This window comes from Chaetodon trifascialis, chromosome 4, assembly GCF_039877785.1.
Source record: "Chaetodon trifascialis isolate fChaTrf1 chromosome 4, fChaTrf1.hap1, whole genome shotgun sequence".
NCBI classification, from domain to species: domain Eukaryota; kingdom Metazoa; phylum Chordata; class Actinopteri; order Chaetodontiformes; family Chaetodontidae; genus Chaetodon; species Chaetodon trifascialis.
Genome location: NC_092059.1, coordinates 8,380,872 through 8,395,172, shown reverse-complemented (window position 1 = coordinate 8,395,172; position 14,301 = coordinate 8,380,872). Strand labels below are relative to the sequence as shown.

Genomic DNA, 14,301 nt, shown 5'->3' with positions numbered 1-14,301 from the left:
TGGAGATAAAATATTTCAAGCAATTTCTCCTTCTATTCTTCTCCTTTCACCTGTTCTTTTCTCTTCCGAGGTGGGGGGTGGAAGCCGTCAGCTGGGCTGTGAGCTGACTGAAACTGTACAGAAAGAGAGAGAAGGCGTGCACAGAACGCACACACTTATACACCTCAGAGGTTTTACGTGGAGCATTTAGGTCAGTCAGAAGACTGCAATTGTATGTTAGAGACTTCCAGCAGGGCCAAAATGCTGCTGAAATCCCCCAGCCGGCAGCATAGAACAGAGCAGCCATTAGATCGCACTGATGCATAAAATCTGTGGAGCTCTTTGGAGAATATTGGAGTGGTGCACAGGAGGTCCTGTGTGTTTTATACGTGCGTTTTGTATTTTTATATGTATGTATGAACATGAGTGTGCGCGTAGGTGTGCACGTACACATGTGTGGGTGAGTCTTTTAGGTGTCATGTGTAATATCCATCATCCATTCTGCCAGCGGCACAGAGAGAATTCATGATCACTGGTCTCCAAATCCCCTCTGAGATGGAATCGACTCGGTTGGTGTGCGTGAAGGAAATGTGTACGGTTGGAATGCAGAAGCTCGCTTCCCGTGAGGCTGCTGTTCAGTAACACATTATAGTTTGATCTTGAGCTCTTTGGCCTGACTAATACGCTATAGGGCTTGTGATGCAACAGTTACCAACCGCAACCTCCCACTCACTACGGGGATGTTTGTTTGTAGAAACTGTTTTTGATGCCTCCTGATACTGTATATTTGTATGTATACTGCACAGCATTTTATGTACAGTATGTGTTTCTGTGTGTGTGCCTGTTGATAGAGCTATTTGTGTTTGCAAGCCTGTGTGTGAGTGTGGGTATAGAATTTTTATGGTTACTTTGTGTGTCGTTGCCCACATGTTTACAGTGTGTATGCATATATGAGCAACCTTCCGTCAGGGTGCTTATGTGCACTTCCATGTATGTGGAAGTAGTGTGGCTTAATCCATCCCGGAGGATTGCTTAGTGAGGGATGCGCTGTTTCTACAGCATGGCTATCAAGGCCCTGCACACAGTGCTCAGTGGCATTTTTACTGATAGCTTTTATGGTCGCAGCCGAGCTGCCAATGAGCAGCCTTGACTCCAAAATGATGAAACTATGACATGAAATCAAGCTAGTGTCACCGTAGGTCCTGCTAGAGTTACAGAAGCAGGCCCTGTAGCTACTGTAAAAGGGAACATGTCTAAAGTGAATTATAGACTGAATATATGCAGAACATGGCTGTGGACTTTAACAGCAACCTGGGCAAGCAGCAGTGAAATATAGTGTATTTAACATTAATATAAGATGAAATGTAAATTCAGTCCCTGCAAGTCTCTTGCTTTTATTATTTAGTCATATATGTTTCAATAGAAGTCCATATTACATTGCTTTGGTGTTGAAATTGCACAAAAGGGAGCGCTGTGTTTGATGGCTTTTTGGTGTCTACAGTATTGTTTTCTTTGCAATGCTGTTTCCAAGCAACATCTCAGAAATTGTGAGGGAAACAGCACTAATAAGCTTCCTCATTAGAGCTATGGTCCACGGTAGGCCTTAGGTTTGTGCTGTCAACTCTGTGGGTTAGCATGCAAACTTCAAAAGACAGCTGCAAATACAGTGAACACACACAGGAGTGCTAATTTACTTCAGAAATTGGTAAACAAACTATTCCATCAACCCACATTTCTTCCTCGGTTGAAGGTGTGCTGGTGGAGCCTACTAACTGGGTTCTGTCTGAAGTGGCTCCAGCATTACGACAGAATATATGGATGCCCTCTCGCTGTTGATAACGTTGCACATAAAAGGCTCATTATTCAGGAGTTAATTTGGCAGGGTTTTCTCACCCTAAGGCCTTGCCAAACCTCAGACTCCCTCCCTTGTTTGTCCCTGCCATTCTGATCTTTTCACTGTACAGGGGATGGGAAGGACACCCTTCGCACACCTATGTATACACAACAGGTCACATATGTACTCCAATCTGCATGTGCACACACACACACCCATATCCACCATCTCATTAATGCAAATACAACACTAGTTAGATCCTTATATGTAATAAATTGGATTAAATTCCATTGGCTAAGCACCGTGATCTCTTAGGGTTAATTAATTTCATTCCATTCTGTCTGTGTTTTTTATGCTTGAACACATGCTGACACTGTTATTGTGTGGCATCCTGCTCATTGGAGAAGTATAATAGGCTCGTGAAGGAGGGAGAGGAAGCCACAATGTTTGGTATTCCGGCTACAAAGTGATTTTGATTCTTTCTTTCTTTCTTTTGACAAGGAAGTACGCTACGGCAGCTAGCTCTAATACGCTGGATCCTTCCTCTCCTCACAGCCTCTCTCCAGCTCTTATCTTCCCCTCCAAATGAGAAAACCTGGATGGCTTCTCAGGGCCCCTGTTTCTGCCTGGATGCTATCTCATTTGGTTTTAATATATTTATCCATTCATTATTGTTCTCTTTTATCGCCCAGCTAATATTGTTCATAATTTGTCCTTATCTTCAAGCTTGACAGTCAAATTTACACTCAGGCTCAGCAGACAGACAGAGAAATGACCCTTTTTCAACCCCTCCTTCCCCAACTCCTCTCCTCCCTTCATTCTGCTCCTCCTCTCCAAACTCCAATGAAACATGACTGACAGCCCGCTGTATAAGTAGTTGTCATAGCAACCTCCCCATCCCTCTGACAAGTGCTTTTCTCCATAGCGCACTCTCCCACTGTCACAATATCTCTCTCCCTCCATCCCCCTTGCTGTTGCAACGATTGAGAAAGAGACAGACAGAGAAGGGAAATTTGAAAACCAGAGAGCACCTATAACGCAGTTGGTATGCTCTCCCTCCCCCCATCCCCGACCCTCCCCCTCTCTGTGTCCTCCCACCCTTCCATTTCCTCACCCTCCCCACCCCTGACAATGATTTACCAACTCCTATGGTGCACCTCTTTCATCCATCCTAGCTTATCAAGGACTGCAGGACTGTATGCACATCAACTTACAGTATGTGCACATCGTTCTCACTCGCTTGCGCATTCACTCTTTCCTCTCTCTTTCGCTCTCTCTCTCTCATTCTTTGTCTACGTCTCTGCTTTCCCAAGCTCTCTTTTTCTTTCTTTCTCTTGTTGCTCCAAAAACTCCTACTCTGCCCCATTGCTATTCAATAAGTCTGATTTCACTGTCAAAATCCTCAGCAGTCTGCAGTGTAATCATGGAGGATATAGTAATAAGTCTGCTGTATACTGCACTGTGCTGCAGAAAGTATATACAGTATGCTGCATGAACAGGAGATCCTTCAAACTTGCTGTGGAAATATACATTATATAACAAAAGAAGGTATTTTTGCAGAGATTTGGAGCACATTTAAAGGAAAAGAATCATAGTTGTATTCTTTATCATGCACATGCTATAATGTCAGACTACAGCATGAAGAATGGAGATATGAAATATTACTGATATAATTTGCTTTTGCGCAGTGAGTCAAAGACTTCACACAAGGCCAATGCACTCATACTGAGAAGCTTATATTGATTAGAAAGGGTCCAAATGGACCCAGTAATCTTCAGTATGTATAACCAAGCAGCACACTACCATTTCATTATTCTGGAGTTTAATTTCCGATGCATTTATTCCAAACAAGCATCTGTTTAGTAACTCAGAGTAAATTAAACATGATGGGGGGTGAATTTCAGGATGGCAGTGGGGTGTGTCACAGTGAAGATGCATACAGTACTCTGCCATAGTGAGCTGTAAATGCATCTTAATGCCAGCATGCTGCACAGTTTTCACAGTCAACTTGCTGGCGGTTATTAGACCCCTGAATTGTTTAGGTGATGGCATTTCACTGTAAACACTATAGAACAGAGAGTTGCTACAATTTTGGATGGTATTCCTGTTGACTAGTCTCTGTTTGTGTGCAAGAAAAAACTCATAATTCTTGTCTTATTTTGTATTCATCTATACACCAGATGCCATTTACCACAGGTGAGTAGCTATAACAGAAAAATGACTCAGCAGTTTTTGAAGGCTGCATAAGAGAAAATAGGCATTCAAAACAGCACATTGCACTTATCGTGTTTTAGCCTCTCAGTTTTTCAACGTTTCTGGGTTGTGTGTGTGTGTGACTGACAGTTCAATGCACTGAGCTCAAAACATGATTGAGTAAGCATCCGTTGAGTAAGCCATCTTACCCTCAGGCCGCAGAAAACACCCTCAGGCCGCAGATACAGGTCACTCCCATTCAGGATGAAGTGGGCCATGTCAAGCTTTGTGCCAAGTTCCCTCACACTCATTAATGCCTCAGCTAGCTTGGGTGCTTCACCCTGTTTATGATTTATTCATGAACATTTTTAAGCACACTTAACCTAACTGGTAGATGTTACTAACGCACTTGTATGTTGTCTACTCTTTTGTCGTCTGTCAGGTCAAGTGTTGTGTATGCACTGACGCCTTCACACAAGTGAAGTTCCTACAGGATAAGTAAAGCTATTGTGAGTGATTATGTCCTGCAGTGAAAATCAGGCAGTGGGGAAAGCTTAAATGGAGTCAAGGCTAAACACTGTTGTTTGGTGTTACCTGCATATAATGAAGGATTACATGTGTAGCTGTAATCTCTGAGTGAGGAGCTCTCTTTACCCAGTTAGTCAGTTTCATACACACATACTACAAGTACTGCACCGTATAGATATGAGTGCATAAAGAAACACTGATATGAGATTGAGGTGCAGATCATGGAGGAATGCTCTTGAGCTATTGTGAAGACAGAATCCAGCTGAGCTTTGAGAAGTCCAGGCTTCTGTAGAAACTATCTGACGTTGCCATCTTTGGAACAAAGGGTCCAAAACTCTAGTAAAGATACATTAGGATAAAGATCAGGATTTCAGAATCTGTGTAAACAGACAGGCTGATGAGGGAACCACAATGAGACAGCACATTTTTTAAACATTTTAACAAATATTGTATATACCCAGCTTTTTATTTCAGGGGAATATTAAACAGATGAAGCAGGATTACTGGTGATATGTTACAGCTTGTAAAGCAGTAGTGACCACTAGCGATAATAGTTAGCAGTAGCGAAACCAGCTAGCAGTCTGTTGACCCTCTCTGCACAGGGTGCATTCAGGCACAGTACTGAGAGTAGGCCACCCACTATTAATACACTGTAGGTAGGAACGTAAAATGGAAAAAAATAGACATGAAGCAAAAATATGCTTTGGGTCAGGTTTAAGTGCATATAGACCAAGTAAAATGCGAGACATTACGCAACCTGTGTAGACCGCTAGATTGAAATAGGAGTGTTTATGTTCTGTCATGACGTGTGAGACATGCAGCTGAGAAGCCTCCTATGCACAGGCTTGTTAGCAGCAGGATAACATAAATCAGATGAAATGGCCATAACTGAGATGGTGAGCAGTGCAGCAGCAGTGGCTGGTAGATGGAAGTTAGCAACAATAGCAGTTAGCAGTAATCACACTGGGCAAAGCTGAGGTGGTGAAGCGTCATATATGTGTGTTTTGAGTCAGTGAGACATCTTTTTGGGTTGTTCTCAGAAAAACATGTTAGACAGCACTAGTCTAAAGAATGGCTGCTCTGAAGAAAAAGTCAATTCATTGTGTGTACGGGATAGTTAACGGTGGAACATGCAGCTCGTTTTGTGTGTACTTCATGTGTGCATGGTGAGAGAGGACATCCTAGTTTGTGTAATTTTCTCCCTCCCTCCTTTCTCCCTCTGTTACTCCATTTTTCCTTCCCCTTCAGATTTGTGTAAATGGCTGTAGGTGTTTTGCACTCTCTGTGTGCCTGTTTGCACACAGCCTGTGCTGCGGTGTTGTAGATAAATGAGATAATGTGTCAACTGGCGACGAACACAACACCTGAATTCCCAAGGTAGCATTTTAGTTCAGATCAGCCACAGAGCAGAATCCTAGACGGTGGAACAGATCTCCTCCATGATCTGTTTTCATGCGTTGTTAACTTGTTTTCAGAGCACACTCACGTTGCAGAACATGCGCTCCATCTCTCTCTCAGCCACAGATGAAGAAGTCCCACTAAATGCCACTGCTGTAAATAAAATATTGTATTAAGTCACATCTTTCTTACATTGCAGTCAACTGCTGCATGTTTGTTCAGATTGTACCTCTTTGAGATGTCATACAAAAAGCCTGAACATGACTACAGTGTGCAAGGGTTTTTGTGTAACTCACTGTGAACCAATGTTACACAGGGATGTGATATATAGTGGCCAATGATCCTGTTATACTTGGAGTCTTATAAATATTATTCCATTCAGCTGAAGGTGGCGTGCCAGTTAGCAGTCTTTCATGCATCTGAAGGATGGATGCGGTGTCGTATTTTAAGACATGCCACATGCAGGCTGTCGGTAGTATGATCGTGAGAGTGCAGCTCATATGAAATTGATAAAGGTCATGTATTAATTCAAAACTTGTCAGAGCCTCATCATCTACTTGACGAAGGGAGTCACATCTGAAGAGCAGGAAGAACGCAAAGGGCGACTGCTGTTGCATGGGTGGTCCTGTGTGCTGTGCGCAGCTCACCAGCCGTATACAGGAGCGTATATGAGATGTGGTCTGGCGGCATTCAGGGAAATTTGTGCCTTCCAGCCCCTCCCCCCCTCCCTCGACTCATCTCCTACATCTAACCTCAGAATTTATATTCTCCCTCCAGCAAAGGGAAGGACCATCTTGGCCTTTCATTTTCCAGTTCAGGGCTTTCCTTTTTTTGCAGATAAATGCTCTCCAATCCACCCTGACAGATGTCACATTGCATCACTTCCATTTTGATACATAGCCTCTGATCCTGCCACTTGCAATAAGGAGCCAGCACCAGGGACGCCCCTCCCTAGACAACACTCTGACACGGGTGATTATTTTAAAGGTGCATCATTGGTGGTGCTGAGTGCTGAAACCCTAGCTGGGCGCGGCGTCCACATGCACTCGCTGCCGTGCCCGCTGCAGGAATGTGGGTATCGGCTTGTGTCTGGGTCAGGGAACGACAACAACACGACACACTCAGTAGTCGTCACAGGTCACCCTGACACTGTGCAATACCTCTGGCAGCGATTTATGCTGCTCTCAACCTCTTCACAGCAGTGGCCGCCAGTCCTGTCTCTCACTCAGTCTCTCCACTGTGACTGCACAGGTCAGAGTTGGAGAAACAATCTGTATAAAGGGAAGGTTTTAGTGCTTCTGCTGCCAGCAGAGACATGCTACACTGTAGCATTAATCATACAAGGCCAGAGTACATCAGTAAACACAGTGTGTCAGGTCAAGGTAAAGATCAGATCCCACAGCATTTAACAGGACTCAATGGCATACAGGCTATCTATTGAAAAGTCAGCGTTATTCATGGCATGTCTCCCAGCCTTCGTTGCTCGCAGGAGAGACACGCCATTGTTCACTGAAGAGCATGCTGAAATATTTCTCTGGCTACACAAAAAACACTGGATCAGCAGCAATTAGTAGAGTAAGAGAGAGATAAAGAGAGGAAGGGAGGGAGGCAGGCAGTTGAAAAAGAACAAGGGGGAAAAATGTAGAATCAGCGAGAGAGAGAGAAAAAGAAAAGCAGAAAAGAGAGAAGGGAGAGAGCGATGAATAGAGAGGAAAGAGAGAGAGACCAAGGGAGAGAGTGGGTGAAAGAGAAAGAGAGAGAGCGCAAGTTTCCAGCCAGTACAGTGTGCTGTGTAGGAGGTTGGAGCTGCCTGGAGCCCCTGGTGCTTTTAAAGGACCAAAGACTTGCTCATTGTCTTGGGTCTCTGTGCCTGTGTGTGTGTGTGTGTGTGTGTGTGTGTGTGTGTGTGTGTGTGTGTGTGTGTGTGTGTGTGTGTGTGTGTGTGTGTGTGTGTGTGTGTGTGTGTGTGTGTGTGTGTGTGTGTGTGTGTGTGTGTGTGTGTCTGTGTCTGTGTGTGTGTGTGTGTGTCTGTCTGTGTGTGTGTGTCTGTCTGTCTGTCTGTGTGAGAGACCTCTTCATTAGTCTTCCCATTGCTCTTCCCTCCAGCCCCTGACCATTCACTTACCCCCAGCAGCTACAGTATATATGTCCATATGGGACTAAACCCAGTTATACTAGAGATTAAAATGATCAGTCTTGGAAAAGAGATAACACAATGTGACTCAGGCTCGACCAGTGCTAAATAAACCAGACAGTCAGTCTGTCTGCTGCTGTACTGTACCGAGGCTCTGTGAGCATATGTCTGAGTTTGTTTCTGTGCAAAAACAGACTTCTTAAATTATACCATGTTCCACCAACAACGATGAGGTTTCACCACTGTATGCTCTCAAATTGGTTTCATAATTGAGGTCAAAGTTATTATTTAACCTTTTGTCTCGTTGTTTGTTCCAGAAGACAGGAAGTTGTTTGTTGGGATGCTGAACAAACAACAGACCGAGGAGGATGTTTACCGCCTCTTCGAACCCTACGGAGTCATCGAGGAGTGCACGGTCCTAAGAGGTCCTGACGGAAACAGCAAAGGTAGGAGCCATGATACAGTTGTCAGCACTATTTAGGTCACTGGCAGGGAACTGACAGTGTGTGTGAGTGTCTACGTCAGCTGGGGTATGTAAAATATATGTGACACATGCACCAGATATGGGTCAAATAGCATGTTCACGTAATTACAACCATTTTCACGCTGCGCTGTTGGATGTGCTAGTCAGCTGCAGGCAGTGACAAAAAGTTAAGCCTAATTTATCAAATACTGTTTGATTGATATCTGACGTTCTTAATTAGGAATAATGAGAGAAGTTAAGTGGATAATTAGTTGTTTTGACGTTCTCCTTTTGTTCATTTTGTCGAGAAATTATTGCAATTTTTTTTTTTGTGGCAGCAGACCCTCAGAAATTGAAGTATTTTAATATTTTATAGAGGATGAAAGTGGGGATTTTTTCTTAGTTAAGAGACAGATGTGGATGTTTTGGATAGATATGGGAGTAATCTGTGATAAAATTCAAAGGCCAGATACAAAACCAGGACCACTCACATGGAAGCCACCAGCAAAAGAAGACTCTCCATGTCATCAGTAATTGTAATCCCATCAAATACAGCAAAGATTTAACAAAATGCTGAGTGTGCCAGCACAAACTCATCCTCAGCATATATCTCATTTTGAAACACCAACTCTGCATGACAAAGCCATGATTTTCACTCTGTCAGTGAGTGTTAATCTGAAGCATTTTTCCTATGGATGAACCACAGGCCCTTACTGTAACTTGGGTACTGTAGTGTTGATATCTTGCAGGCTTTCTCAGACAGCCAAAAACTTTTGGAGACATCAGTTCCCTCTGACATGCAGCAAAGAGCAAAGGGACTAGTGTTTTTTCATGTCTCTAAAGCCTATTCCCCAGCCAGCGCTTATGGAAATTGTTGTGGAATTATATCTAACAGGGTTTGAAGCTAGAGCGCTCTTACTCTGCAGTGGTTTGAAGGAGAAGGGAAAGATGGATGTCAAAACAATTCAAGTGTCCCCACTGTGAGGAAGGGGGCAGCCAAGGGAAGTTGCCAGTGGTGGAATGTACATTTACTCAAGAACTGTACTTAAGTCCAATTTTGAGGTACTTGTACTTTACTTAAATATTTCCATTTTATGCTACCTCATGCTTCTAAATTTGAGAGGCACATAATGTACTTTTTATTCCGCTAGATTTATATGACAGCTGTAGTTACTGTTGATTTTGTACAAGATAAAATCAACAGATAAATCCTGATGTATTATCATACATCAAGATCCCCAAAAATGTATGAAACAGTTAGATTAGCACCACCATTACTACATGAATGTGTCAGTAATTATAATCCAATAATTTATACTGTATTATTCTGAAGGGCATCATTCTGCATAATGAATACTTTGACTTTTGATGCTTAAAGTATATTTTGATGCTAATACTTCTAGTAAAAGAGTATTTCAACTCTGCTGTATTTCTACTTACACGTAAAATTTCTGAATACTTCTTCCACCACTGGAAATTGCATTCCTCTTTGTTGCTCTGGAATATTTGTGCTCTATCTAAGTCAGACTGCCGAACATTATATTACATCATATTTTTGTCTGCCAATGGGAGTGTGCATTAGTTTGTGAGATATTATATATATTTACATTTAAATTTTCTCTTAAAAGCCCAAACAAATAAAACATTCCCATCCCTTTGCTGGCAAAAATAGATCTGTTTTGGCCATCACAAAATGTTATGGTCCATAGCTTTTGCACAGAATTGCGCAGCTTCAATTTCATATTAACTCTCCTGTTTGGTTTATTTCTAAAAGGAAGAGTCAATGAGGCTTGCAAAGTATATTAAGAGTTAAATGCATAATTGCATATACTTTTTGTTCTATGGTAGCAAAGTCCTTGCACAGGTCATGCCAAGCTCTAGCTCTTTTCTATCCATATCTCAATAGGGGGTAGTGGTTTGACAGCTGAATGGGCATCTTGATTGGCTGGTGTCCACAGGGGTAAGCCCATTAAGAGGGGAAGAATGGCAGGGCAGCTGGGTCAAGCAGGATAGATGATAAGAAGAATAAAGTATGAAAGATTAAATAAGAATAGAAAAGAAACTTAAAAGGAAATGAAATTAGGTGAAATAGGGTATAATTATAAGAGGGCAGTAAAAGTACTGCTGCCTCACTGCAACAGACCCAGGTTCAGCCCTCACATGTTTCTGTGCAGAGACTTTAGCTGTTGTTTTTCTGCATTTGACTTTGCTCTGTCATCTTCAAGTTTGATAAACTCACTGCAGAGACATGCAAGAGCAGTACTGGGCAATGTATAATGTGCACACATCCATGATTGAGAGTGTGTTAATTTGTTAGCTTTGTAATAGACTGATCAGGTGTACCAGTGGTCTCTGTCTTCAACCAGTGCATCCAGAAAAACTCCTGGATAAAGACAGTAAATGTAAGTTGTAGTAAGTAAGTTAAGTACAATTGAAGTAATTTTTAGGACAACCCACTTTGGCCTTTGACAAATGCAAATTTATTGGCATGTCATGGCCAAAATGTAGGGCACCAAGGCCAAAACCAATGTTGCCATAATTACATATTATGAAGTCAAAACAGTATGCAATCAATAATTAGGCGTCTGTACTGTATGAAAAACAGTACTGAGTTTATTAAAACCGTAACCTGAATGTTTGACTTTTCCATAAAATGTCTGACTGAGTTTCTAAAATGTGACAACTCATAAATTGTTATTGTTCTATTTAAATGATTAAACAAAGTCTGTAAATGGGCTAAGGTTGATCAAGATTAAGATGAACAAGTTTCAACACCCATTAAACTATTAGCGTTTGAGTGTGAGATCATAAGAGCGGTCACAAAAATGAAAAAACACTTTTTTAAACATTAAACCCACTGATGAGAAACTTCTCAAGGCGAGACTGCTCGTCTCATCTCACTAGATACACTGCGGACACACAGCTGATGGAGGTCACATTATACAGAGAAATATCAGATTTCTCTCGGTGAATAATTGTTAATGTTACTTATGAAAGAGAAGCTAAAATGAGGGTAACGAGACTGCTGAGTTTTCAGGCTAATAAGCCTGTCAAGCACATCATGTTTAGGAAAGTAGTTTAAAAACACACACACACACACACAGGGCAGCCGTTTACTGCATACTGCCATTAGAAACTGAGTACAATTAGCTGATAATTAGCCTGATCAGCCACCATCAGTAATCAATACAAACACGCGTTATTAGACTGTAAACCATTAATCTCACCAACACTGTGGTCCATGAGTGTCGGATAACCTTATCATACTTTCGCAGTTACCTGTCCTCTCTGTGGTGGATTTGGATTTTAACGCATACGGACGCATACGGATCAATGTCACTGTAAATTAAATATTCCCGACTGCTGTATGCAGATAAGTGGAAAGTCAGATGTCACAGTGACTTATAAACTCTGTGTGGTCGTAGATAGCTAACACTATGCAGCAGTATGGTTGTAAACTTTCAAACACACTGTTTAGCTGCATGTGCTTATTACGTAACATTCGTTGTTAGCTAGCGAGTGGGAGAAATGTTGCGCTACTGTTGATGTCCAGCATGATGATGGAGACACGGGGGAACTTTAGTTTATTTGCTGCATCGCATGTAGTTTGAAATGAGGAAGTGGAATTTGAGCCTTTTTTTTTTCCCCCCCAAGATTTTTGGAGGACTTCAAGTTCCTAAATGGGGGCCATATGCCCGTTTAATAATTTAATAACTAATGCACAACAGCTCACTTTGTGAATCCACAAAAGCTATCTTCCACTTGTTTTCACATAATCTGCCCATCACTGTATTCCTCAAGGACATTAGAGCTGAGTGTTGGCTCTGTGGTTTTCTGGCCTTTGGATAGACATCTTCATGTTCACAAATACTGAACAGAACATCCTGTTGTGGGAACCATAAACCATACTGAGTTCTCAAATGGAGTGGTTTTCTATTTGAAAACATTATGACTTTAGCCAGTTTAGCTAGTATTTAATATGCACAGACAGGCATGTGGTGCTAAATAGCATGCTTTTCTGCTTCATCAGTGCAATCTTTAGCCTGCAGCTTCTGCCTGCTTGTCTGCCTGCCTAATGCCTGGAGTGGGGCAGCCTGCTGTGCAATGAGAGCCTCTCACTGCACAGTGATTTCTGCGGTGTCAAACACAATTCAGCATCCTTTATTAATATACCATAAGCTTTTAAACTCACTCAATTGATTACTGTATATGTGTCTATATATCTACGCATTGCATGTGCGTGTGGTGTAAATCTGCTCTCTCTTCCAGGTTGCGCCTTTGTCAAGTTCTCCACACATACTGAGGCTCAGTCTGCAATCAGTGCCCTCCACGGCAGCCAGACCATGCCAGTGAGTACAGCTCTCTCCTTCACATATAAACCACAGAAACATATGCACACGCACCGAGCAGCATCCATCGCTTGGTCTCACTACGGTATGTGCAGTCCACCGCTCTTGATTAAGAACTGTAAACTCGCAGTTTTGAACTTTGCCCTCAACTTTCAGGTTTTAATCAGTTTACAGAAAACTGCAGCCATCCTCATATACATCCCAGCTTCAAAACCAGATCCAACCAGAAATAACCTTCTGTCTCTTTAATTAACATGGTACATTTTTTTGAAATAATCCAAATCTAATTTCCAGATAAAACTGTTTAGAACGATAATTGAATTTTGGGTGACTCATCAATCAGTAGTTCTGCTTGCATAATCAGTGAATATAACTCTTGTGTGAGATTACATTTGCTTGTTATGTAAGCACACTGTGTCCTCTGAATTCTCTCTGTATTGGATTTACTATGAGCGCAGAAGCTGTTCTGCTCATTTGTATGTGTCTCATGTTTAGGCATGGTCCCTGTATACCTGATGGTGTCAAAATAAAAGCGACTTACTCTGCACTCCAAACCTGAATAGAGTTATTCTCCGTGACATCCGGCAGGCGGACAGAGAGTCACGTCCCATATTATACAGCGTCTTCAAGTATACTCTGCTTTTATCCTCATTTTTGTTTTGGGAACTCTCGCCTCAGAGAAGCAGGGACCCTGAACTCTCTGCCACCCTATCTCACAGATGTTACGTTTCACTGTATGATTTCATTATTAATGGTTGCCAATGTGTGGCTCAAGAGAGGAAGGCAGAGAGTAGCAATGGAAGCCAGCTGTGCCATTTTGGCGCAACCTCTGAGTCAATCTAAGTGCAAATGACTGCAGGTCATGAGAAAAGACTCTGGATGTCCATTCTCCATAGATACCCTCCTTCTCTGTTGCTCCATCCCCCTATCTTTGCTAGCTCTCTGCCCTCACTCGTCTCTCTTTGGCAGCCTCTTGGGATATTAGGCAATAGACTTGTTTACTCCACCTTTCACCACATTGGCTACTGAATTATTCATCTAACTATAAGCAGGGGGCAGAGGGAAAGGGAGGAAGAGTTGGAGAGCGAGTGAGAGACAGTGAGAGAGGGAGGGAGAATGAGTGAATGGACAGGATTTATACCTCCTGCTCTGGTAAATTGATTATAGAAATCTGATCAGCATCTCATATCCTGTGGTTGCTGGAGGAGAGGGCACAGTGTGCCTGCCTCGCTGAGATTAGCGGACCACCGGTGGACCATTATGCCTCAGCAGGACGGTGCTATTCAGAGCAAAGTGTCCATCAATGTGGTAAAGATCCAGGAAAAACCTTGGACCATACATCCTGTGTCCATTTGAGTTCATGCTGATTGCAGTTGAGTCACAGCTGCAAAGAGAAGTCATGTACAAGGACATTCATGGATTG

General features: G+C 42.4%; 1 protein-coding gene across 17 annotated transcripts in view; it reads left to right on the top strand.

The window, feature by feature from the left end:
* celf5a (cugbp, Elav-like family member 5a) overlaps positions 1–14,301 on the top strand; it is a 185,627-nt gene that overhangs the window by 142,288 nt on the left and 29,038 nt on the right. For 13 of the 17 annotated variants that reach the window (XM_070960270.1, XM_070960265.1, XM_070960264.1 and 10 more), the window contains exons 4-5: positions 8,384–8,512; positions 12,799–12,878. In XM_070960270.1, the coding sequence (XP_070816371.1) occupies positions 8,384–8,512; positions 12,799–12,878 (209 nt within the window). The remainder of the gene's footprint in view (positions 1–8,383; positions 8,513–12,798; positions 12,879–14,301) is intronic. The other 4 variants (XM_070960277.1, XM_070960272.1, XM_070960276.1 and 1 more) reach the window with 1 other exon arrangement.